Raw genomic sequence first — 24,124 nt, forward strand, 5'->3', positions numbered from 1 at the left:
GCTGCTGACGGAGTTTTCTCTCCAGGCTCGGGCCGCCCAGCACTCCGGGAACCGGCCCGGCTCCCTCCTCGGGGCTGCCCCGGCCCCTTCCCGCCGGATCTGGCCCAGCCGAGCCTGGCAAGGGAGGAGCGGGCGGGGGCCGCGCACAAAGCCGACCCGCCTCCGCCGGGGGAGGAGCCGCGAGCGCCGCCGGGCAGGCCGTGCCGAGCCCGGCCACTCTTCCGCCCGGCAACCGGCTCGCAGCAAGCCCGCCCTCGCCTCTCCTCCGCCCGGCGCCTTTGCAGCAAGCGGGGCTGGGCGACCCCGCCGGGGGGAGGCTCGGGGGTCCCTGCCTGCCTCGGCTGCCCCCCCCCTTCCCGGCCTTCGCCGTGCAAGCCGCCCTTCCAGCTGCTGCTGCAGCTGCTGGGGGGAGGGGGGGTCTCTGGCGCCGGAGCTGCCTTTGGGGGTGGGGGGGTCCCCTTGCTTGCCCATCGCCCCTTTTCCATCCCTTTGCCCCCCCCCTCTGCCCGGCTGGGGAAGCGGGCGCGCTCCCGCGGGCGCGCCCCCGGAGCCGAGCCCGGCTGCTCCGGAGATGCGAAGGGCGCGGAGCTGATGGAGGCGCCCCGGCTGCGCCCCCCAAAAGAGCGGCGACGGCGGCGGGGGGAGCTGGGGGCGCCGCTCCCGGGGCCTGGGCGGGCATCGGCTGCTTCGACGGGGCCCCGCTCGGCCGCCCCCGCTGGGGGGAGAGGAGGAGGAGGAGGGAGGGGGCTAGAAGCCCCCGACCCTCGCCCGCTTTCCCGACGGCCATGGAGCCGCCGCTGCTCCGGACCCTCTCCGCCCCGGCCACCCCGACGGCGAGGCTGAGTCCGGAGCCGCCTCTGCCCGGCTCGGAGCTGCTGCTGCTCCGCTCCGGAGGAGGGAGCCCCGTCGGGGGAAGCTTCCCCAGCGCCCCCGCTGCCTTGGCGCCTCCGACCCGGGAGCAGGTGCTGCGCGGGACGGCCGAGTGGGGTCCCCGTCGAGCCTCTTTCCCCTCCTCCTCTTCCATCGGCGGCTGCCTGGCCGGCCCGGAGGAGCCAGACACACACCCGGGGGCTCGGGGACGCGGCGGCCCAATCAGCCTCGAGGAAAGCGACTCAGGTGCGGGAGATCGCCGGCAAGACGCCGCCGCCGCCGTCGGGCCGAGCCTGAAGCCGCAGGAAGCTTCTGAGGATGAACCGTGGGGCTCCAGCTCATTAGCAGAGCATCCCCTTGCTCCGGATTTACGACTGGGGGCAGCGGGGAGCCGGGAAGACTTGGACGTGGAGGAGCTTTTTTGCCCCATCCCGGAGACCCTCCCAGGGCCAGGGGAGCTGTTCCTGGATCTTGCAAGCCCTCCAGGAGAGGAATCCTACGGCGCCGGGCTCTTTCTGGATTGTCCCTGGACGGATGAGATGGACCACTCGGACTCTCAAATGGGTCGGGGTCCCCCTCTGTTGAGGTCCCTGGCGGCGACTCCCCCCAATACGTTGCTCCCTTCTCTCCAGTCTTCCGAAGATCTGGCCCCCCACTTAACTTTGGGGCAGGCCCAACACCTGGAGGAAGAGCTGCATGGCTGTTTGGAAGATGCTCCTCAGCTTCAAATGGTCTTCCGAGCCCTGGACCAGGACGATGATGGATTTGTCCGGATAGAGGAGTTTGTGCAGTTTGCTACTGTTTATGGGGCAGAGCAGGTAATCTGGGGGGCTTTTGTGCACCATGGGGGTTTGCGGGTGTTTTGTGTTCCCTTCTCCAACCTTTGCTGACAAATTGGGGCCTGTAAGTCTTATTTATCCAGAAAAGGATGCGTTGAGATCTATGTAAACTTGGTCCATGAAGAGGGGTCCTAAGCATTTGATTGGAGAATTATCAGCAAACTAAATAATGGTTGCTGGCCTTTTGTTACAGGGATGGGGGTGGCTTGAAACAGTTGCAATTCTGGCTAAAGTTGGGCCTGGTTTGTTTAGGCTCAGTTTATTTGGCTAGCAAGGAGTCACATTACAGATAAGGCTTCTGTTGTTTCAGTGCTTTTTTTTTAACCAGTGTGTTTGATACACCTTTGGGATAACAGTTTGGCCAAACCCTAAGAAATTTTAGGTTTCCATATGCCAAGAGTTTTTAAGTGCAGAATTACAGAGAAATAATTCAAATTTCCTGCCCTTCACTTGGAGGTTGAAAGGATGCAGTCTTGCAAAAACATTTGGTGTTTGATCATCTTTGTTTGTGTAAACAAATGCTCAGTTTGAATAAACAAGGTAGAGAAGTAAATACATTTGGAGGGCCCAAACTCAGGGATGTAAATAGTTTCCATCTCTAAGAGATCAACTTTACGATCCAGATCTGAGTGAGTTATGTTTGTCTTAATTAACTCTTTCAGTGAAGCAAGAACTGGATAGTGTGGTACTTAAGTTTGTTTGGGGTCAGGTGAATCCCACTGTGGTCCTTTGTTAACTATGATTTGTAGCTTAACATGTTATGGGAGTGCACCTCCATTCATGGTTTATTCTCTAAACCAGGGGTGTCCAACCTTGGTAACTTTAAGACTTGTGGACTTCAATTCCCAGAATTGCCCAGCCAGGTTGGATACCCCTGCTCTAAACTATAACTAAACAAATATTCTTTGATTCATCGTGTAAACCAGGTCAGTCTAAAACATTAGGCCTAATTCAATTTTTCCAAGGGCCCTATAGCCCCTAGACCTCGGTGTCTTTTAACCTTGGATCACATGGAGAATTCTGGGAGTTGAAGTCCACATATCTTAAAGCTGCTAAGGTTTGGAAACATTGACCTAGATCAGGGGTCTTCAAACTTGGCCTTTTTATGACTTGCGAACTTCAACTGGCTGGCTGAAGAATTCTGAAAGTTGAAGTCCACAAGTCATAAAAGGGCCAAGTTTGAAGACCCCTGACCTAGATGATAAAAAAAGGAGGGGAATTAGGAAGCTATGGGGAATGAGCCCTAGATGATTCTGTGAGTCACTTAATTTGCATTTGCTACAAGCAGAACTGTTTTTTCCCCCTCAAGGTAGAAGCTTTTTTTAAATGGCTAAACTTAGTTTGATGCCTCTGCTTAGTGGTGTGTCATTGTGCAGGTGTGATGAGTGAGGTTGACTGCGTGATGATGCTTGAAATGCTTCATAATGCTGATTTGAAGCCTGCTTGGTCGGTTCTAGCTAAACTCCTGAGGTAAATCCATGGCTCTTAAGTTTGCTTTGGGACAGGGGTGGATTCTCTTCCAGACTGGCTTCATGGATAATCGGGTTGATAATCCAGGCATAGCAGTAAAAACCCATAATTTAACATAGGCAGATTAGGATAAAGCTGATAATTTTATAAGATGTCCTGTCTGTGAAAAGCTGCCTTTCCTAAGTAGCTACCTTCCAACCTTGGCCAACTTTAAGACTTGTGGACTTCAACTCCCAGAATTCTTAGCAGCAGTCATGCCGGCTAGGGAATTCTGGGAATTGAAAGCATCTACTGTATCTGTAGGGCACCCAATCAGAGAAGGCTGAAGGAACACTTACTTTAGGATGGGAAGCTTTGGATCCTAGGGTGGAAGGAAGTCCTTAGCCGAATTTCAAAAGTTTGCTTTACTGAAAAAGAATAATATATTTAATAATGTCTGTGGTATATTTATACTAATGTATTTAAGAGTTATATAATATCCAAATATTTGGATGAGGAGAGAAAAATAGAAAAGAGGGAAAGAGAGAGATGTTGACAACTCCAGATGTGTTGACTTCAACTCCCAGAATTCTCAGCAGTGTCTAATCTGCTCAGGGAATTCTGGAAAACAAAAATCTACATATCTCCAAGTGGAGAAATTCTGCTCTAATCCACAATCCCTTTGCTGGGATTTGACCTTACCTACAGTATTTTGCAAATTTGACCATTGTTGTTTGCAAATTGCATATTAAATTTAGGCAGGGTGTGAATCCCGTCCTTCTTTGAAGTCCAACCTCACAGGGTTGCTGTTTTTGTGGATTAAAAGGGCGGAAAAATAGGTCGAATCTTGTATATCCCATTAAGTCAGGGGTCTTCAAATTTGGCCCTTTTATGACTTGTGGACTTAACTCCCAGAATTCCTCAGCCAGGCACGCGTGACGGAGCCCAGCCTGAATTTTTGTAGTAATTTTTTAATTTAGCTATATCTGGCTTTGCGTTTGCTTGTAATTGTTCCTCTGAACTCACAAGCAACCTAGATTTCTTTGAATTATTCATGCTGTTCCCTTTCTCTTCTTCAATTTCATCAACATTCATTATCTTTCCTGAGGTTTAATTTGAGGGAAAAAGCTGCAGGCTGCAGTGCCATGTTTTAATCACACACGTGTGCCCTTCTGGTGCGTCATCTACTATTCGTCCTGAACTAATTCCTTGATTCTCTGCTTTTTTCCACAATTGGCAATTCTCTCCCCCCCCATCGTCGCCTTCTTATGGCTGAGAGAAAATGACTGGCCCAAGATCACCCAGTTGGCTTTGTGCCTAAGGCAGGACTAGAACTCGGGACCTCCCAGCACGATGCCTTAACGACCACATCAAACTGGTTCTCAGTCTCTCTCCTTAAAAGTAGGAGAGCCAATTTGGTCTAGTCACGCAAGGGTAGGCAACCTGGGTTCTTTTATGACTCGTGGACTTCAATTCCCAGAATTCCTGAGCCAGCCATGCTGAGGGGAAAGGGAGAGGTATGCCGGCTCAGGAATTCTGGGAGTTGAAGTCCACGAGTCATAAAAGAGCCAAGGTTGCCTACCCCTGGTTTAGTGGTTCAGATGCTGGCTTAGAAACCAGGAGACTCGCAATTCTAGTCCCGCCTTAGGCACGAAAGTCTGTTGGATGACTTTGGGCCAGTCCTTCTCTCTCAGCCCAACCCACCTCACAGGACTGTTGTTGGAAAAAATAGGAGGAGGAAGGAGTATTAGGTTTATTTGCCACCTTGAATTAGTTATAAAAAAGGCGGAATATAAATAAAACTAAGCCCTCTTAAAAATAGCAAACTGACTTCTATATCAGTAGGTAGTTAAATGAAAGAAATACTACAGCATTTAAAATCTCTCATAATTGGTTCTTCCTGAGAGCAGGCCTTATTCCAGTTATCAAAATAATACACCAGCCTGTCCTAGCACGATTGCCATAGGTACTTGGGGGATGCGTACAGGTGGATTCTAGGCAGGCTGGATGAGGAAGGATGATATATATACACCCAGTGCATAAATCAGACTGTTCAGTGACTGTTCAACGTTAGAACAGCCCTGAAAAAAGTGACTTGTGACCATTTTTCACACTCCGTTTGTAGCATCCCCATGGTCACGTGATTGAAATTTGGGCACTTGGCAACCGGTTCATGACCGTTGCTGTGTGTCCCGAGGTTACGCGTCCCCTTTTGCAACCTTTTGACAAGCAAAATCAAAATCAATTCACTTAACAACTTGCGTTGCTTCTCAGTTGCTGTGATTCACTTCACAACTGTGTGGCCAGAAAGGTCGTGAAATGGGTCAAAGTGCATTTTTAACAAATGTCTCCCTTAACCACATGAATGTTGGACTCAATTTGGGTCGTACGTCAAGGACTACCTATCCGTTGTCCTTTCTCTTCCTTACCACCACAGCTTGCCTGCCCCTCAAGTCTCTAGATTTTTGGAGCAGGAAGCTTTAAATCAGGGGTCCCCAACCCCTGATCTGTGGACCGGTACTGGGCTGCGGCATGCCAGCACCCGGTCCGCACAAACAAGCAAAGCCCCATCCGTGGGATGCAGGCAGCACACAAACCCACACACTCTCCGGTCTGCGGAAAAACTTTTCTCCATGGAACTGGGTCCCTGGTGCCCAAAAGGTTGGGGACCTCTGCTTTAAATCACATCTCCATTTGAGGAGAGAAACACACACAGACCTTCACTGTGCATTTTGAGCAGAGGAAATGAATCTGAGGCCCATCATATTTGTGGGTTTTGACTTCATCCAGAACGGTAGCTTGCCCAGCTGCAGCCTGGAGCATCTATCGAGAGTCCACACTTGATTTTTTTCCCAGTGATTCCCTCCCCCCCTTTCCACCAGAGTCTCAAGGCTACGGCAGTCTTTGCAAATTCAAGGCATGAAAAACAGGTCAGATGAAAAAACAACAAAGGAATGTGTCCATCCACAGTTTATTTTTATTTATTTTATTTTTTTTCAAGATAAACAATGGAGATCTGTCTTCCTGGCACAGAAAGAAATGGGTTTTGTTTGCAGGGCACATGAAAGACGGAGGAGGGGAAGAGGTTCAGGGCAGGATCCGTATCAACGTGGAGATTTTGGGCATCTTTGCCAAGAAAGGCTGGGCGTGCCTGCTTGGCCTCCAGCCTCTTTGGATTGGGGCTGCCCATAAAAGGAGCCACAGATTCCAGAATTACGGGTTTGCAGTGAAACCCAAATCCACTTGGAGGCAATTTCCTGCTCAGCGATCTTAACTGTAGGTACATTTTTGAGTTGTGTCCTGATATCTGGCAAGGTTTTGTGAGAGCATAAATCTGACAATTTGTGTTGTTTTTTTTTGTAATGGTAGGTGATTTTTTTTTTTAAATAAAATAAAACAAGGAAAAAGGCGGAGGGCGGGGGGGGGGAGGAAAGGAGACCCCAAAAATGGTACTTTTAAGAAAAATTATATATAGGGCTCAAACTGCTGGCCTAGATATCAGGCCACTGTGAATTCTAGTGCCTTCTAAGGCATGAAAACTGACTGGTTGACTTTGGGCCAGTCACCAGGAGACGGTGAGTTCTAGTCCTGCCTTAGGCATGAAAGCCAATTGGGCAATATTGAGCCAATTTCTCTCTCTCCCAGCCCAACCGACCTCAGAGGGTTGTTGTTAGGCTAGATCAGGGTTCCCCAGCTTTGGTAAGTTTTAAGTTGTGTGGACTTCAGTGGCTGCTGGCTGGGGAATTTTGGGAGTTGAAGTCTACCCATCTTTAAGCTGCCACGGTTGAGAAGCAATCCCTTAGATGTTAATTATGTGGATAAATTGTGTGTGTGTGTGTGTGTCCTGACAGTGCTATTCAGATTGCCTTTTAATGCTTTGCCAGCCACATGCTGTCAGTATCTCCATCATGCACGCTTCAGTTGTCTTTTAGTAGACAGGTAGTCCTCCACTTACGACCTCAACCCCAAATTTCTGTTCCTAAGTGAGACAAAGTGAACTTTGCCCCATTCTACGACTTTTCATGCCACAATTATTAAGTAAACCACTGCAGTTGTTAAGCTAATGACCCAGTTGTTAAGTGGGGATGGACTTTGCTGGTCAGAAGACCGCAAAAGAGAATCACAGGACCCCGGCACACTGCAACCGTCATAAATATGAGTCAGTTGCTAAGCGTCTGAATTTTGATCATGTGACCGTGGGGATTCTACAACGGCTGTTCAGTGTGAAAAACGGTCATCAGTCACTTTTTTCAGTGCTGTGGTAACCTCAAACGGTCACTAAATGAATTGTAAGTCAAGGGTTACCTGTGTTTAAATTGAGATTGTTCCTGGCTGGGTTTCCTGAGCCACCCAGCTATTTTGTGGGAATGCCGTTATCTTTTTCTCAAACGTCTTGAGCTGGCCCCAAAATGGCTGGTTTTTCCTCACGGTTTTAAGTGACTGGAGACTTTATATTAAGTCACTTCGTTCCAAGGTGGGAGAGGTGGACTTCTTCGTGGGATTTTGTATGACCAAGAACAGTACTGTATATATTGGCCATCACCAACATCACACCATTAACATTTACAATTGATAGAGCTCCCGCTTTCCCTCAAGGGCAGAGCCCAGGCAGCAGACTACCCAACTTAAGTGCACACTTTTAAAAGAAGAGAGTCTTTTTTTAAAGCCAGTGTAGTGCAGGTTGAATCTGATTCTTTGAACTAGTGGGCAATCCAGAATTGTTGAGAGTTTGCTGCAAGAACAACCTCAGAGATTTAGTGTTGCATACCTTCCTTTCTCTGGTTTATGCTCGGCTGGACAATTTATTATCAGGAACTAGCCTGAGGTATTTACACCTGCTGATTTTAAGAACAGGATGGAAGGGGGAAAGGTCAGGTGGGTGACCAGAAGCCTTGTCAGCAAAGATTCCTTTCCTTTCCTTTCCTTTCCTTTCCTTCCCTTTTCTTTTCTTTTCTCTTCTTTTCAGAGGCCTCTAGCTTCAAATAACTAAGGTTTTGGCTACTTAGCATTTGAAACTTGAGATTTGAGTTTCTTTTCCACTTTTGATTCTTTTCAACATGGTAACTAAGGAAATTATTAGATTCCACTCAGTGCATACTGAGGTAGTATGTCAGAGAGTTTCAAAATGCTTATTATTGTTGGAAATTTTCTGCCCTCCATATTAGTCATACCTAATTTACGCTGTACTGAAACCAACAAGCCAGATCTATTCATGCGTTTAATCTGATATTTCATGCAAATTCGATCTACGGAATTATTCTTTAGGAGGGGAAAAAACCCAGTGATCCAACAAGGATTTCTTTTATGTTAAACTGAATATTAAATTTAGTTGCTTACCACTTGACATTGCCTTTAGTTCAGTGGTTCTCAACCTGTGGGTCGGGACCCCATTTTGGGTCGAACGACCATTTCACGGGGATCGCCAAACAAGGCTGCCCACCATTTTTTTCCCCTTTTCTTTGGCCATGCCCCTGGCACCCGGTGATGTATAAGTGGTTGGGGGTCACCACAATATGGGGAACTGTATTATGGGGTCGCGGCATTAGAAAGGTTGAGAACCACTGCTTTAGTTAGTACATAATTGGACTTTTACATATCCAAGATAGTATGTATTTTTCTCTTGATCCATATTGGGACTGACTGGAAGAGTCGTCTCCAAACTTTGTTGATCACAGACGCTCGTCCATAAGAAAGAAATATTTTAAGCATGCACACTCTATATATATATATATATATATATATATATATATATATATATATATATATATATATATATAAATTACATCCATATACTACTATATCAACATGTCCATTACAGGAAGTCCTCGACTTACAACAGTTCAAAGTTACAATGGCACTGAAAAAAAATGATTTTTCGGATGATATAGTCTATATGTTAAGTACAAGGGTTAGGGCTTGTGCGATGGTTGTAAATCCAAATATTGGTCCTACATCACTGTTTTCGATATCATCATAACTTCAAATGGTCGCCAAGTGGGTGGTTGTATGAATATATCAATCCACCAGAGTTTCAGCATTTCGCCTGGTGTCTCTTTCCTGGTCTAGCCTATCTGGAATGAATGGCTCGACATCACCGCTGTCCAACAAGACTTGCTAAAATGACCTCTTTCAGATCACCAAGGCTTGAAAAATGACTGGTGAACCAGAAAAGCCAAGTTGGTCCATCTTTTTTTATCATTCCATCTTCCTTTTTATTTTTTCCCGCGGCCCCGATGAGAGTTTAGATTTAAGAAACTACCAAGTTTAGTAACAGGGGAAGAACCAGTCATGAGTTTAAAAGAAGGAAGCAAAAAAAAAAAAAAAAGGGACGCTCCTCTGACTCACGTGGAGTCTCTTGCCAACTTGTGTCATCATGCATAATGTCAGAATGAAGCTGGGAATGAGAAATCCCCCTTCCCCCCCCCATTTGCTTGTCTTTACTGGCTTCGGAATGAATCGATAATGCTGCTACTGGATTATTCTAAAAATGTTTGTTTAGCCAGCTTGGAAACATTCCCCCCCCCCTCCCAGGAACTGGATACATCTAAAAAATGCTTCTTTCAATTTGGGCTGAATAGGTGCCAAAAGAATTGGGTTTTTTTCTGAGAATTAAGAAGTGCTTATTTCTAGATCTGTGTTAAGCAAAACAGAACAAGAGAAAAGAGCTTGATCGTGCATTATGGGATTTGCTTATCGGTCTTTCCAAAGTTGGCTGGGTATTATGGCTTTCTGTGCTGGTGGGAAATTAAAGGGAATTGAAGCTCTACGTCTTTTAAGGACACCCAAGTGGAAGGAGGATCAGGCTAGATGCAAATGTGTCTTGCTGTTTCTTCTTCTTGGTTTTGTGCTTTAAAAGCCCAACCATTTGTAAACCAAGATTTGTGGTTACTTTGAGGTGCCTAGCAAGCTATTAAATGTCTCTTGTGGTGAAACGACTTTGAGAACATGGAGGAGATTGCAGACATTTCATTACCCAGCTAGGTAACATCATCAATTACTGATGATAAAATCGGTTAACCTATTGATGATGTTATCTAGTTGGGAAATGAAATATCGGCAAGAAAACAACCCAGCTCAGAGAGCACCAAGGATTCTAATTTGTTGTTGTTGTCTTCTCGTTCTCTTCCTTCTCCACTCCACAAACCCCATTCCCTTCTAGCACGGATGATGTTACCTAGTTGGGTAATGAAAGGTCTGCAAGAAAACAGCCAAGCTCAGAGAACACCCAGGACCTCACAGTTCTCCTCCTCCTCCTCCTCCTCCTCCTCCTCCTCCTCCTCCTCCTCCTCCTCCTCCTCCTCCTCCTCCTCCTCACAAACTCCTTTCTCTACTAGCACTGATGATGTTCCCTAGTTAGGTAATGAAACTTCTGCAAGAAAACCGCCAAGCTCAGAGAGTACCAAGGACCTGAGGGTTCAACCCTAAATTACAAATATTCTCTTCTATTGGTACTTTCTGCTTTAGACAACTTGAAGTCCTCTGTCTGAGCCTCCCCAGTCCCTTTTTTCCTTTTTTTTTTTTTTTTTTTTTTGGCTATATCCAATTAGTAAAAACAGAGCACCTTCGTTCAAGCTTTTGAACCCTGTTCAAGCTTTCCAAGCTTGGAAAGATGAATGCATTTTGTGTTAGGCAACACCCATTCATTTGGCGCTCCCTGTTTTGATGTTGCGGTTTTGTGGTTGAGCAATCAAGACTGTTTTTCTTTTCCTGGATAGATTGCCCTTTCCTTTTTTTTTTCCCCTTCTTCTTCTTGGGGCAGCTTTAAGTTTCAGGCTTCCTTAGAAAGCCTCTCCTGTTCCCCAAGTCTGCATAACTCAGATGAAATTGGTATGCGTGTCTCTGAGATCGAGGGAGGGGCTCGTACAAAGAACAGAAAGCTTTCTGTAATTCCCCCACCCTCTGAAACAGGAGCCCCAGTGCAAGAATTAGTTTCCAGACAACCTGAGCACGGTATCAAACGTTGGTGTCTCTGAGCTCATGCGGTTTCGATTGGGAGTAAATATTTCTGCGTAATGCAAGCATGGTTTGGTTTACAGCAAAAGGGAAGCAGTTCTGTTTTCTGTAGTCACGAACAATGCAAAGACTACCTTGGTGCAGGAGAAGGTATACAGATAGTCCTTGACTTACCACCACAGTTGAGCCCAGGTGTTTGATCCTGACCCTCCCAAGGTTGACTCGGCCTTCCATCCTTCTGAGGTTGGTAAAAAGAGGAGCCAAATTGTTGCTGGGTCAGTAAACCTCTTAGAGAGGGCTGTAAAGCACCATGAAGCGGTATATAAGTCTTAAGTGCTGTGGCTATCTAAACTGTGATGGTGCAGTGTTACAATGCAGGCTGACTCTGCCCACAGCCAGGAGTTCGATCCTGACTGGGTCAAGATTGATTCAGTCTTCTGTCCTTCCAAGGTCAGTAAAAAGAGGAGCCAAATTGTTGCTGGGTCTGTAAACCTCTTAGAGAGGGCTGTAAAACACCACGAAGCGGTGTATAAGTCTTAAGTGCTGTGGCTAGTGCTGCCTTGTCAATGTTCACATTTAGCAATCAGGTAGATAGATTTCCTCCAGGTGGTATCTCCCTCAACCTAGTCCCCTTGAGGCCTTCCAACAGTATCTCCATGGCCAATGTAAATTCAGACCACCCACCCTGCAGCTGACCAACAGAAATCCCTTTAGGACTTTTTCAAGGGAGCTGGATCTTTGCCTGGATTAATTGGTTATGTGTCATCAAGTCAAGGTTGAGTCTTGGTAACCACATAAGTTGACTTTTCCTCCAGGAGGTTCTCTTCCTTGTTTACCCTTGCAAGCTAGGCAGGATTGGTCAGTTTGATATATGTTACCTTGTGGTAAGATGGGTGGCCAATACATTTTATAAATAAGGGTAGGAAGGAAGGAAGGAAAGAAAGAAAAAAAGGAAAGGAAGGAAAGAAGGAAGGGAGGGAGGAAGGAAGGAAACTACCAAAGAATCTCAGAGCTTAGCACAGACTAAGAAAAGGAGAATAACTCCAGAAGAAATCAATGGCAAATCAACTTCCATGTTGTGGCCAGAAATATGATGTGGACTGTGGTTGATCTTGGAAAGCCAAATGGGATGGAACCTGGAGAGGGACGCTCTCCCAGGGCTGCAGGCCAGCTTGGGAAGTGGAAAAAATAAACATCCCAGCATGGTGAAACCACTTCTGTTCTGTTCCCAAGAAAATGACCAGGACTTGGCTATGAAGTCACCAGCTCATCTCATAGTAACTTGTACTCGTCCGTCATATTGTGCAGACTCCACAGGCATGTGAAATCAGAGTCATTGTCAGTTGCTGTCCTAGGACAGACAAACCCATATCCAGCTTCTTTTGGTTAGCGTAGAGATGCAGAGTCCTCTCTAGGAATGGAAGACGGATCTTGCCAGCTACAGGGAGTTCCCCAGTAGCCTGGTTTTGGTATAGGCTGCTGGCCTGTATTTGAGGCTTCTTTGTATGTTTTGGATAGAATTCAACCCTTTCCCTCCCTGGTCTCCAATCTTGTGCTTTGACAGGCACCCCGTCCTGCTTTTCTCAGGTGCCAAGTCAAATCCATATGGTGAAGGCTCTGACACAGGATGGGTGGTGTTTGTTCTTCTTTCCAGGAATCCTATGCATGGCTGCATTTTGGGGGGCGGGGTGGGGAAGATTGCAGCTTGTTTGCATTTAGTCAGTTTCCTCCTAAATAAAGCTTTCTCAGATTATTTGAATCCACCACTTTTTCCTTGCTATTCCATTTAAGAATATGAACATTGATTATGGAAACGTTTTTCTAGTGTCAGGACATCTGCCAGCTAGAAGCTTCTGTCTATAAAAGGTATGTTTGTCTGCCTCACGTTGGCCACACACCTGAAGATGGAAAATGCAACAAGTACAGGTAGTCCGTGACTTATGACCGGAGTTGAGCCCAAAATTTCCATTGCCAAGCAAGGCAGTTGTTAAGTGAGTTTTGCACCGTTTTATGACTATGCTTGCCACCGTTAAGTGGATCGCCGCAGTTGTTAAGTTAGTAACACGGTTGTTAAGTGCATCGGGCTTCCCCCGTTGACTTTGCTTGTCAGAAGGGCGCAAAAGAGGATCACGTGACCCCACCCAGGACACGGTGGCCGTCATAAATACGAGCCAGTTGCCAAACATCCCGATTTTGATCACGTGACCACAGAGACGCTGCAACGATCGTAAATGTGAAAAACGGTCAGGTCACTTTTTTCAGCATTGTTGTAACTTCAAATGGTCACTAAGCAAACTGTTGCAAGTAATTTGACCCATTAAGGAAAGTAGGATGATCATCTGAAATGTCCATATGGGATGGACTGCAATTCCTTGACGTGGAAGGAAAAACGCCCTCTGCATGAGTTCAGGCATGCCATTAATCTAAGTTTGGATTCCCCTGTTGCTCTGAGCTGCGATTGGTTTAATCATGTTTTCTTGGTCGATGGACACAACACTTTCAAAGGTACGCTGGTTTACAAATCACAGCGGTTGGGTACTTAGCGAACAGTACTCTAGCCACAAAGAAACAAGATGTGTTTTGGTTCAGCTCCCTCGGGGAACCCCGGCTAATAAATCACACCAATGATTCGCTTTTTAAAAATAATGAATTGTTCTTGTAAAGGTCAATCACCATAAAATGCATGGTCTGGGTGAATGTCCCAATCTGCTTAATTAGCAGTAGGGGGACAAGTTGACTTCTGAACAGATTCCTAGCTTGGTCATGGTGATATTGGTGTCTTCCTTGAGGATGTAATCTATGACTGGATTCACATGTCCATCTAAGTCAGTGGTTCTCACCCTTTCTAAAGCCGCGACCCCATAATACAGTTCCCCATGTTGTGGTGACCCCCAACCACTTATACATCACCGGGTGCCAGGGGCATGGCCAAAGAAAAGGGGGAAAAATGGCGGACAGCCTTGTTTGGCGACCCCCGTGAAATGGTCATTTGACTCCAAATGGGGTCCCGACCCACAGGTTGAGAACCACTGATCTAAGTAATTTCTTTTTACTAAATGAAGTAAGCTATTTAGGGGGGTGGGTCTTGAAATTCACATAGCTTCATATTTGAGGAACTTGAGTTCATGCCAAACCATGTTTGGGCAGGAAAAGGAATTTCAATGTTCAATGTTCCATTGCTGATAAAGTCCTTATTAAGTATCTTCAAGAGGATCATGATAGTTTCTTCAAATCCTGTAAGCCCCAACCCAGCACCCAGTTATCAAGCAGGTGCTGTGTATTGTGGTATCAGGGCAGTGGTGGGATTCAGCCAATTCGCACCAGTTCGGCAGAACCGGTAGCTACTTTTTTGTTGCCCAGGCCCAGAATGTGGACGCCTGGAAGCGGCATCCACCCAGAGAACTGGTTGTTCACATTTTTGAATCCCACCACTGTATCAGGGATAACTCGATTTCCTGTAACTAGGATAGTGTTGCCTTTATGGTTTTGGAGGATGTACATGACAATATCCCTTCAGACATGGTAGTGTTGCTGAAGCTTGTCTACAGATGTAGTCTAACAGGGACCCAGAGCACTATACAGGCAAGTCCTCGCCCTGCCTCATACAACCACCACTGGCAAGGACAACGGTGATTAAAAAGTAATTCTGCAACAATCCTCGCATTTATGGCCTTCGCAAATCTGTAAAGCAAAGGTGAACTAAGATTGTTCGTGCAGTCACGCTTCCCTTAATGACCAAATCACTAACCCTTGTTGTGGTTGCTGAATGAGGGCTTCCCCGTAACTGTTTACACTGGAGAGCACAGTGCCAAGTGCTGCTTTGTATTCTAAAAAATACGTCATGTTTCACAGTATCTAAGAATAGAACCAGTGTTAGCCGTATGAACATTCACTCTTGAATGCGTTTCTTCCTGCGTGGTGTGTAGAGTGGATTTCAGCCTGCGGTGCTGGCAGCCTTGGACAAAAAATGGTGCCCCTCGGTCCTGCTACCACTTTAGGATAAAGCTTGGATAAGCTTCATGGCCTCTCATTAGGAGCTAAGCAACCCCTATGGATGTTGTTAGTGTGCTTGCATGACGTTAATTTTGCTAGTGGACTTGCCTTTGAGTGCACATAAACATCTCTGAGGTGCTGGTTTTCATTATGTCTGGCATTTCCCGGAAGGCGTCTCTTCTTTTTTCTTCCTCCCTCTTTCTTTCCTCTCTTGTGTTGTCATCAAAGAGATTGATGCTCCTCTTTCACTAAGCCATGCTTTAACCATAGCTCATTGAATCAGTGACATGGGTAGGGTTCCCACTACGTCTAGATCCCTAAAGCATGGTGTTGCACTACTCAGGCTAGGTTCTGCACCACACAGTAACTCAGAGCCAAACAAGCTTTATTGTAGTTGAGTGCAATGTGTGAACACAGTAAGGAGTTGGACAATCTCAGATTAAAACCAAATCTCAGCCATGAGTTTACTGCTGAATTGTTACTGACAGAATTTTGTCTCGCATCTTTTTCTTTGAGGACCAGCATGGGGTCCTGTAGATAAATAAATAGATAGATAGATAGATAGATAGATAGATAGATAGATAGATAGATAGATAGATAGATAGATAGATGATAGATAGACAGATAGATAGAGATAGATAGATAGATAGAGATAGATGATAGATATAGATAGATAGATAGATACGGATGGATGGATGGAGAGATGGAGAGATGGATGGAGAGATGGATGGATGGAGGATATAGATAGATGGATAGACAGAGATAAATGAGAGATGATATATAGGATAGATGGAGATGGAGAGATAGAGATGGAGAGATAGACGATAAATATAGAGAGATGTAAGATACATAGAGATGGATGTATGTTTTTGGTGTACTGTTGTTTAAGAGATGCGTCATCTTGAAAACCACCAATTTCCTGGTTTGAAGAAGTTCCTTTGGATTTTGCTTTTTGTAAGCAAAACTTTCCACAGAAGAATCAAAAGAACAGTAAGATTTGTACCCCCCCCTTTTTTCCCCCAGCTGATGCACTATGTAATGAGTTATGTGGTCAACCTGGTTTTCCGTTGATGCTTTCTGTTTGCATAGTTAAAACATGACGGAAAAAATGCTGAGCCAAACAGCCATTGGTGAAGGTTGAAATATGAGTCACCTTGTCATTGTTGTTCCGTGGGTCACCACAGAGCTAAATAATGCATGTCAGGAACAAGGGCCACCACCTCTGTCCCCTTGATGGCTTTGCCAGGCTTTGCATGGCATGTTGAGGCCCATGCTCACTCCCCCCAAAAAAGGGATGAGACCAAGTTCTGTTTGCAGAAGGGGGTCAGGAATGTTAGGGGTCAAGTGGGGGCCTTGAGCATCTGCAAAGCTAATGACCTCCACCACGGTCCTTGATACTTTCCACTACAGTGCAAACATGGAGCACAATTTTTCACCCCACTCTCTCTGGGGGGACACACAGAGATGCTCCAGAGGGCATCTGGCCCCAGAGGTTGTTTTTAACTTGGATGGTTTTTGAATGGGAGGCATGGATTTTTTCTTATGGTGTCCTCGGAGGCTGATAAAATTCACCAGTAGTCCATCTATTGATAAATGTAATAAACATGTTTTTATTTAGCTGATATAATAAGAACTCTACTAGCTTAAATGTGAGATAGTAGACATTAAGAGAAAAAGAGAGGAAGTGTTTGATGTTGAAACAAGAGAAATTTTGGTTACTAAATTTAAGACATTTGGAAATTAATAGAAAATAAGAATGTTATATTGTATTATTAATTAGATAATGCAAGATGGTGAGAAATAGAATATATTCATAGATAAGATGTATATTCTGAATATTAGACTTGGTGATGAATTGTGATAAAGGGAACTTTAAGTTGGTTACTTAAAACTTGGAAATTATAAATGTTAAATTTAAACATTAATGGGAAATTAAAAATTGGGAAAAACTAATTAGGACATTGATTGTCTATAAAGACTGAATGTTAAAATAACTAGGATATGTATAAGCTAAAATGATTGATAAATGTAAGAATGTTATCTTTATTTAATTGATATAATAAGAATTGTATTAGTTTAAACATGAGACAGTAAATACTAAGGGGAAAAGGGAGGAAATATTTAATGTGGTAGTTTGAGACTTGTACTAAATATATTTGTATGTCATTGAATTATCGATTAACCCAGCCGCCACGTTGCTTTTTAAACGCTTAAATGTAAAATTAGAAAATCAATAAAACATTAAAAAAAAAGAATTCACAGGTAGTCCTTGGCTTACAACCACAACTGAGCCCAAACCTTCTGCTAAGTGAGACACTTGTTAAGTGAGCTTTGCCCCAGTTTTACGACTTTTCTTGTCACAGTCGGTAAGCGAATCACTGCAATTGATAAGTTAGTAACCCCGTTGTTAAGTGGATCTGTCTTCCCCCCCCCATCGACTTTGCTTGTCAGAAGGTCGCAAAAGGAGATCACGTGACCCCCCTGGGATGCTGCGACCGTTGTAAATATGAATCAATAACCAAGCCTTTGAATTTTTGAATCACGTGACCACGGGGATCGTTAAGTGTGAAAAACAGTCACAAGTCACTTTTTTCAGGGCTTTTGTAACTTTGAACAGTCAATAAACAAACAGTTGAAGGTCGAAAACCTTATCTATCTATCTATCTATCTATCTCTCTATCTTCTATCTATCTATCATCTATCTATTATCTATATCTATCTATCATCTATCTATATCTATCTATCAACTATCTATATCTATCTATCTATCTATTTATCTATCTATATCTATCATCTATCATCTATCTATCTATCTATATCTCTATCTATCATCTATCTATCATCTATCTATCTATCTCTATCATCTGTCTATCTATCTATCTCTATCTATTTCTATCTATCATCTATCTATCTATATCTATCTATATCTATATCTATCTATCTATCTATCTATCTATCTATCTATCTATCTATCTATCTATCTATCTATCTATTTATCTATCTATCTGCCTATCTCAGCAAAGGCTCTGGGCAGCTGGCAATTCAAAAACATACATTATAATTTAATATATTGTAATAAGGGTGTTGAGTCACCTTTGTGCCCATTGTTCAGTACAAATACAGAAAAAGCCCACACTCTCCAGACTGGGGGAGGGGAGGGGAGCCTGAATTAAAACATTGCATCTTTCCTATTTATTTGCATGGCCCGTGTAGGATGCTCTCGGTTCTGTTTTGCCCCATTATGCAGAATTGGAATAGTTTCCCCCCCCCAAAAAAGCTAATTATATCTCTTTCTGATACCGGTCTTTCTCTCCCAGTCTCCTAATCTTTGCTAACCTGTGATTTTTCCTCTTCTCTCCATCTTTCCCTCCCCACTAATTGCCGCAGCATTATAAAAGTGTTATTATCTACAGCTGCAAACTCGTGGGTTTTTTTTTTTTACTTTACTATAAAGCCCCTATAATTGGGGAATCCTGACAAATTGCCTATTCTTCCAGTAAAGCCTCTGCAATCAAAATATTTTTTTAAAGGACATTATAATGAAAATGCTTGCCTGTTTAAGAAGGGGGGGGGAGAGACTTTCTGTGTGTCATCGTTTCATGATTTCTCACTATTTATGTAATATCTTTCAAAGCTTTGCAGCTCTTAACTACAGTAATCCATACAATGATTGGCCAGGATGATTCCCCCAATTACTAAAGAAGGCATAATCCACCTTTTTTAATTCATGGCTGAAGTGAGGGTCTGTGCAGGGCCTCTTCACAATCACACTAGGCTGGTGATTAATCTGCCTTCCTTTTTAATCATCTGGTTTTTAGATGAAGTCAGACTTGATTGGGTTTGCATAGCAAGCCATGAATCAGGGTTTAATAACCCATTCGCTTGGTTCACAGAATACCCTATAGCCTGAAACCATGGTTTAGTCTGGTATGAGAACACTGCTCCGATTGTTAGGCGCAAGGAGTCCGCTACTTAATGACCACAATTGAACCCAAAATTTCTGTTGCTAAATGAGACAGTTAATTGAATTTTGCCCTATTTTATGACCTTGCTTGCCACAGTTGTTAAATGAATCACTGCAGGTGTTGTTAGTAACATGGTTCTTAAGTGAATCTGGCTTCCCCCATTGACTTTGCTTGTCAGAAACTCACAAAAGGGGATCACAGGACCCCGGGACACGGCAACCGTCATAAATACATGCCAGTTGCCAAACATTCAAATTTTGATCACGTGACTGCAGAGATGCTGTAACGATAGTAAGTACCAATCAGTTTCCAAGCATCCAAATTTTGATCACATGATGATGGTGATGCTGCAACGCTCATAAGTGTGAAAAATGGTCGTAAGTCATTTTTTTTCAGTGCCGTTGTAACTTCAAATGGTCATTAAACGAATTGTAAGTCGAGAACAACCTTAGTCATTTTAGAAGTTTTTCTTTTTGCTTATGCCAACAAACCATATCTCAACAAAACATTGGCAATAGTAACAAATCTATCAAACAAAAATTTGCAAACAGCACCAGTGCTACAATTAGGGGAAAATGCACCTATTGGGAGTATATAAAACTGTAAATTTAAGGAGAGAGAATGCCAATTTAAATATGCACATTCATTATTTCTGTCCAAGGCGACATTTATATAGTTCATTAAAATAACACACACAAAAAGGAGAAAGAAATCCATTTGACTTCCGCAGAACCTTGATTTTATGGACTAATTGGAGAGAAGAGGGTGTCTTTTGGATCTGAGTGTCTTTTAAATGAAATTGGTGTCGTTTAAGTCATTGTGTACATCATGCACGTGATTATCTAATGAGTGCAAATTACAGCCCTTTGTGTTCATTTATCTTTATGAACTTGAAGCACGTTTTATGCCAATTGTTGGGATTGTTTAGAAAAAACTGAAGTTCATTGTGCAAGGCTGAAGCTTGAACTAAATTTTAATCTACAGCATGGCAAGTCTGAACTTTTTTTAAATTGTTTTTTATTTTTTATTTTTCCAAACTCTCCCCCATACATATACCGAGATATTTATCAGATGTTAACATACGTTCTTTTTACATTCATATATAAGATACTTTTAATAAAATGAAATAAATACATACACATGACTTTTGGTGTTGCTCGCCCATTTCCCCTTTCACTGTCTCCACACTCCTTCTTCTCTACCTTCTTTCTCCCTTTCTTCTCTTCCCTACTTCCCTCTTCTTCCTCTCCTCTTCTCTTTCCTTCACCACTTCTCCCCACTTCTCCTCCAACCTTCCTACTTCCTTCTCCCCTCTTTTACTCTTTTCTCTCTCCTCTCCTTTTTTCCCTCTCATCCCTCTTCAGATACAATTCAGGGGTAATGTCCGAGCAACTCCTCTCTCCAAATTTCCCTATCTGTATTATATACAATAAGATTAATTTTCTCTTACATTAATACTTCTATTTATCTAACCTAGCATGGCAAGTCTGATCTGTGCCTCTATTTGCAGGTGAAGGATTTGATCAAGTTCCTGGACCCCACTGGGCTTGGCGTGATCAGCTTCGAAGACTTCTGTCGAGGGATTTCTGCAATCAGAAATGGAGGTTGGTTTTTTTTTTTATATACAGGTGGATCAGAAGGACCCGAAATAGGTCCACAACTTGGAAAAAGTCCTTCCTACTTCTCCCAGATCCTCATTTGGGAGAAGTTTCATCACATTGATGGGATATAGATAGACAATCTTTATTGTCATTTTTTTTTCCTGTGGGCACAATGGCACACATTACAAATGAAATTTAGTTGCTTCCTCTCAAAGTGTACACATACATAACACACATTTAAACATGCTATATGCAACATATGTATAGACCTACACCCTTACATATAAGTAACATATATTCCAAGCCCATTTCGTGAACATTCATGGCTCTTTAAAACAAGACGAACAGAGTGGAAGAACAAATCTGTTCCCATTCCATTGGATTAGGAAGGCAAGTGCACCCCAATTTTGGGGACAACTGGCCAAGGTTTGGGGCGGTCTTCAGCTCATATTTGTATGTATCTGGCTTATTACAACAAACGTTGTGTAGTTTTAAAACAGAGTCCCTGTTTTCATAATGATCTGCTAAGCCCAGATTGGATAAAGCCTGAAAATCCTCAGTAGAGCAGTAGTCACCAATCATCAAGGACTGGTTTCGTGGAAGACAACTTTTCCACAGACCTGGGGAGCGCAGCGGGGGGGGGGGGAGAGAGTAGGAACGTGCAACCTAGATCCCGTACATGTGCAGTTTTGCTCACCTGCTGCTCACCTCCAGCTGTGCAGCCCAGTTCCTAACAGACCACACATCTGTCCCGATCCACAGCCCAGGGCTTGGGGACCCCTGTAATTGATGTAAAGTGTCCTCTTCCATATTCTCGCAACCCTCTTGGGAAGAAATTAGTTTTCTCTTAGGCCTATTAAGCAGGAATCCAGCAGTTGGTGATTTGAGTGAACCTCTATGTTTCTAGTTAGATCATCCTGGGAGATTAATCTCAATTCAGATGCTGAAAGCAAAAACACGTTCGCTGGAATAACTAATTAGGCTTTGCATCCGCTGTCATCCACAGAGGTTCAGACTAAATAAATGGCTCAGATCAGATGAGAATAAGTGGATGATCTAGGTCAGGGTTTTTCAACCAGTGGTACGGGTACCACCTGAGGTACATTGGCACCTGGCAGGTGGTACGCGAGCATCCTAGAAAAGTGGTAGCGGGGGAGGAGAATGAGCTGAACCGGTGGCAGCACCGCACAAGCCTGAGCGAGAGACAGCTGGAGCTGCAGGGCTGTCAGGGCTCAGCGGAAGCGCCAGGATCAGCGCCAGGCTCCAGCTGGAGCTTGGCACTGATCCTGGCCCTTCTGCTGAGCCCTGAAGAAGCACCAATCAGCTGGAAAGCAACACTGATCCTGACGCTTCTGCTGAGCCCAGAAGAAGTGCTGATCAGCTGGAATGTTGCAGTCTCTCCAGGGTCTTGTGATTTACATGCAGATGCTTGGCAACTGATTCATATTTATGACGGTCACAGTGTCCCAGGGTCAGGTGAAGTGACCAAAACCTGCTGCAACCACCCAGCAGATGGGGGGGGGAATAAAAACCAACTCCACCCCACCCCACCCCTGCTGCCGGGTGGGCAGGCAGGTGTCTTGCTCAGCTGTGCCTTGGGGGGCACTTTTTTCAGCGCCATTATAACTTCGAACAGTCACTAAGCGAACTGCTGTAAGTCGAGGACTACCTGTACTTTATCATTTTTCCCTTCTTTTTGGGGGGGGGGTCATCACGTTTTGGACACCTTGCTAGGCGACTGGTGGTCCTCGGATGTTGCCATATCCTAAAAGTGGTACAATGGATGAAAAGGTTGCAAAGCTCTGATCTAGGTCTCGGGTGTGTATGTGTGTGAGAGACAAAGAGAGGGTAAGAGAGAATGAACGCATGCAACATTTGAATTTGGTTTCCCTTTGGTTCTGATTACTCAGTTAGGAAACCATTATGTGTCTTGCTTTCATTTGAGACTATGTTTAATCTCCAAGGATTGGGAAATCTGTATAATCTGTTAGGAAGCAGCTTCTTGTGGACTTTGGGTAGACTTGGGAGCTAAGGAAGCTGGAGGGGTTTAATGTTTGGGTGGAGTACCTCCAGGAACTATCAGGCATAGTTCCCATAGTTTCCCATCTGGGAAATTCAAACATCTCAGCAGAAGACCGGAACAGAGTGCGAGAATGTGGCATGGGTGTTCTGTGAGGTTGCCAGCAGTGGAGTTTGCTTTGAAGGAAATTTTATTTTATCTCAGCAGGTGGCACTACCTGCTTGGCCTTCTCTGGGCTGAAATGCTAATCAGAGTCTGACCTTGTTAATATCAAATAGGAAGCCGCCAGGAAATTTCTAAGCGACAGGCTAGCTTGAGAAGGTAAAGGTGAACATTTCTGGAAGAAAATAATGTGGCCAGTTGGTTGCATCCGTATTGTGGCCCAGAAAACTACAGATAGCCAAGACTCCTGCGAGTCCCCAGGACTGCAACGTGATCAAACTGGTCAGTCCTGGAGGAGATCAACCCTGACTGCTCTTTAGAAGGCCAGATCCTGAAGTTGAAACTCAAATACTTTGGTCACCTAATGAGAAGGAAGGACTCACTGGAGAAGAGTCTGATGCTGGGAAAGATGGAGGGCGATAGAAGAAGGGGACGACAAAGAACGAGGTGGCTGGATGGAGTCACTGAAGCAATAGGCGTGAGCTTCAATGGACTCTAGAAGATGATAGAGGACAGGAAGTCCTGGACGAACGTTGTCCATGGGGTCGTGATGGGTCGGACGTGACTTCACAACTAACAACAACAGCAACTTGGTTGTTGAACAATGTGGTAATTAAGCGAAGACCCACACATGACTGGTATGACTTAAGTGGCGTTTTTGTGCTGGTACTTAAGCAAGGATCATAGGGTCATTTAAGAGACCTATGGCTTCCTGCTGACTTCCCCATTGATTTTATTTGTAGGAAGCTGGCAGTGAAGGTGTCCAATGCCAATCACATGACTATGGGATGCGAAGACAGTTGGAAAGGTGGGCTGGTCACTGAGTGTCCAAATTTAGATGATGATTACATGGATGCTGCTTTGGCTGAAATTGTGAGGACTGGTCATTAAGTACCACCGTTGTAAATTTCAAATGGTCATGGAATGAATGCTTATTAAGTAAGGACTTACGCATGGATTTTCCCAGGAAATCACCAGAATAGGAGCTCAGGTGTTGCAAAGGATTTTGGGTTTCAACTGTGTTTCTCAACCTTGGCAATTCTAAGGTGAGTGGACTTCAACTCCCAGAATTCCTTAGCCAGCATGCTAGCTGGGGAATTCTGGGAGCCAAAGGCTGTAAAAGCAGTACGAAGCGATATCTGAGTCTAAGTGCTATTGCAATTACTATGCTTCTGGTCTGCTTAGCAGGACACATACACGGATAGCATGAAGATGGGCTTCTGTGAGTTGTGTGGCACGACTAAGGATTGGAGGGGGTGTGAATGCCCTGGG

The 24,124-nt window shown here is 44.5% G+C and overlaps 1 protein-coding gene across 5 annotated transcripts in view; it reads left to right on the forward strand.

Moving 5' to 3' along the window:
- The first annotated feature begins 436 nt into the window (after positions 1-436).
- The window catches only part of RAB11FIP3 (RAB11 family interacting protein 3), a 61,104-nt gene continuing 37,416 nt past the window's right edge, over positions 437-24,124 (forward strand). For 2 of the 5 annotated variants that reach the window (XM_039349919.1, XM_039349917.1), the window contains exons 1-2: positions 438-1,688; positions 20,580-20,673. In XM_039349919.1, the coding sequence (XP_039205853.1) occupies positions 786-1,688; positions 20,580-20,673 (997 nt within the window). In that variant the 5' untranslated portion in view covers positions 438-785. Of the gene's footprint in view, positions 1,689-20,579; positions 20,674-24,124 lie in introns of all 5 variants that reach the window. The other 3 variants (XM_039349916.1, XM_039349918.1, XM_039349920.1) reach the window with 3 other exon arrangements.

The sequence above is a fragment of the Crotalus tigris genome, unplaced genomic scaffold (genome assembly GCF_016545835.1).
Source record: "Crotalus tigris isolate CLP2741 ecotype Arizona unplaced genomic scaffold, ASM1654583v1 scf7180000018301.7375997, whole genome shotgun sequence".
Lineage (NCBI taxonomy): Eukaryota > Metazoa > Chordata > Lepidosauria > Squamata > Viperidae > Crotalus > Crotalus tigris.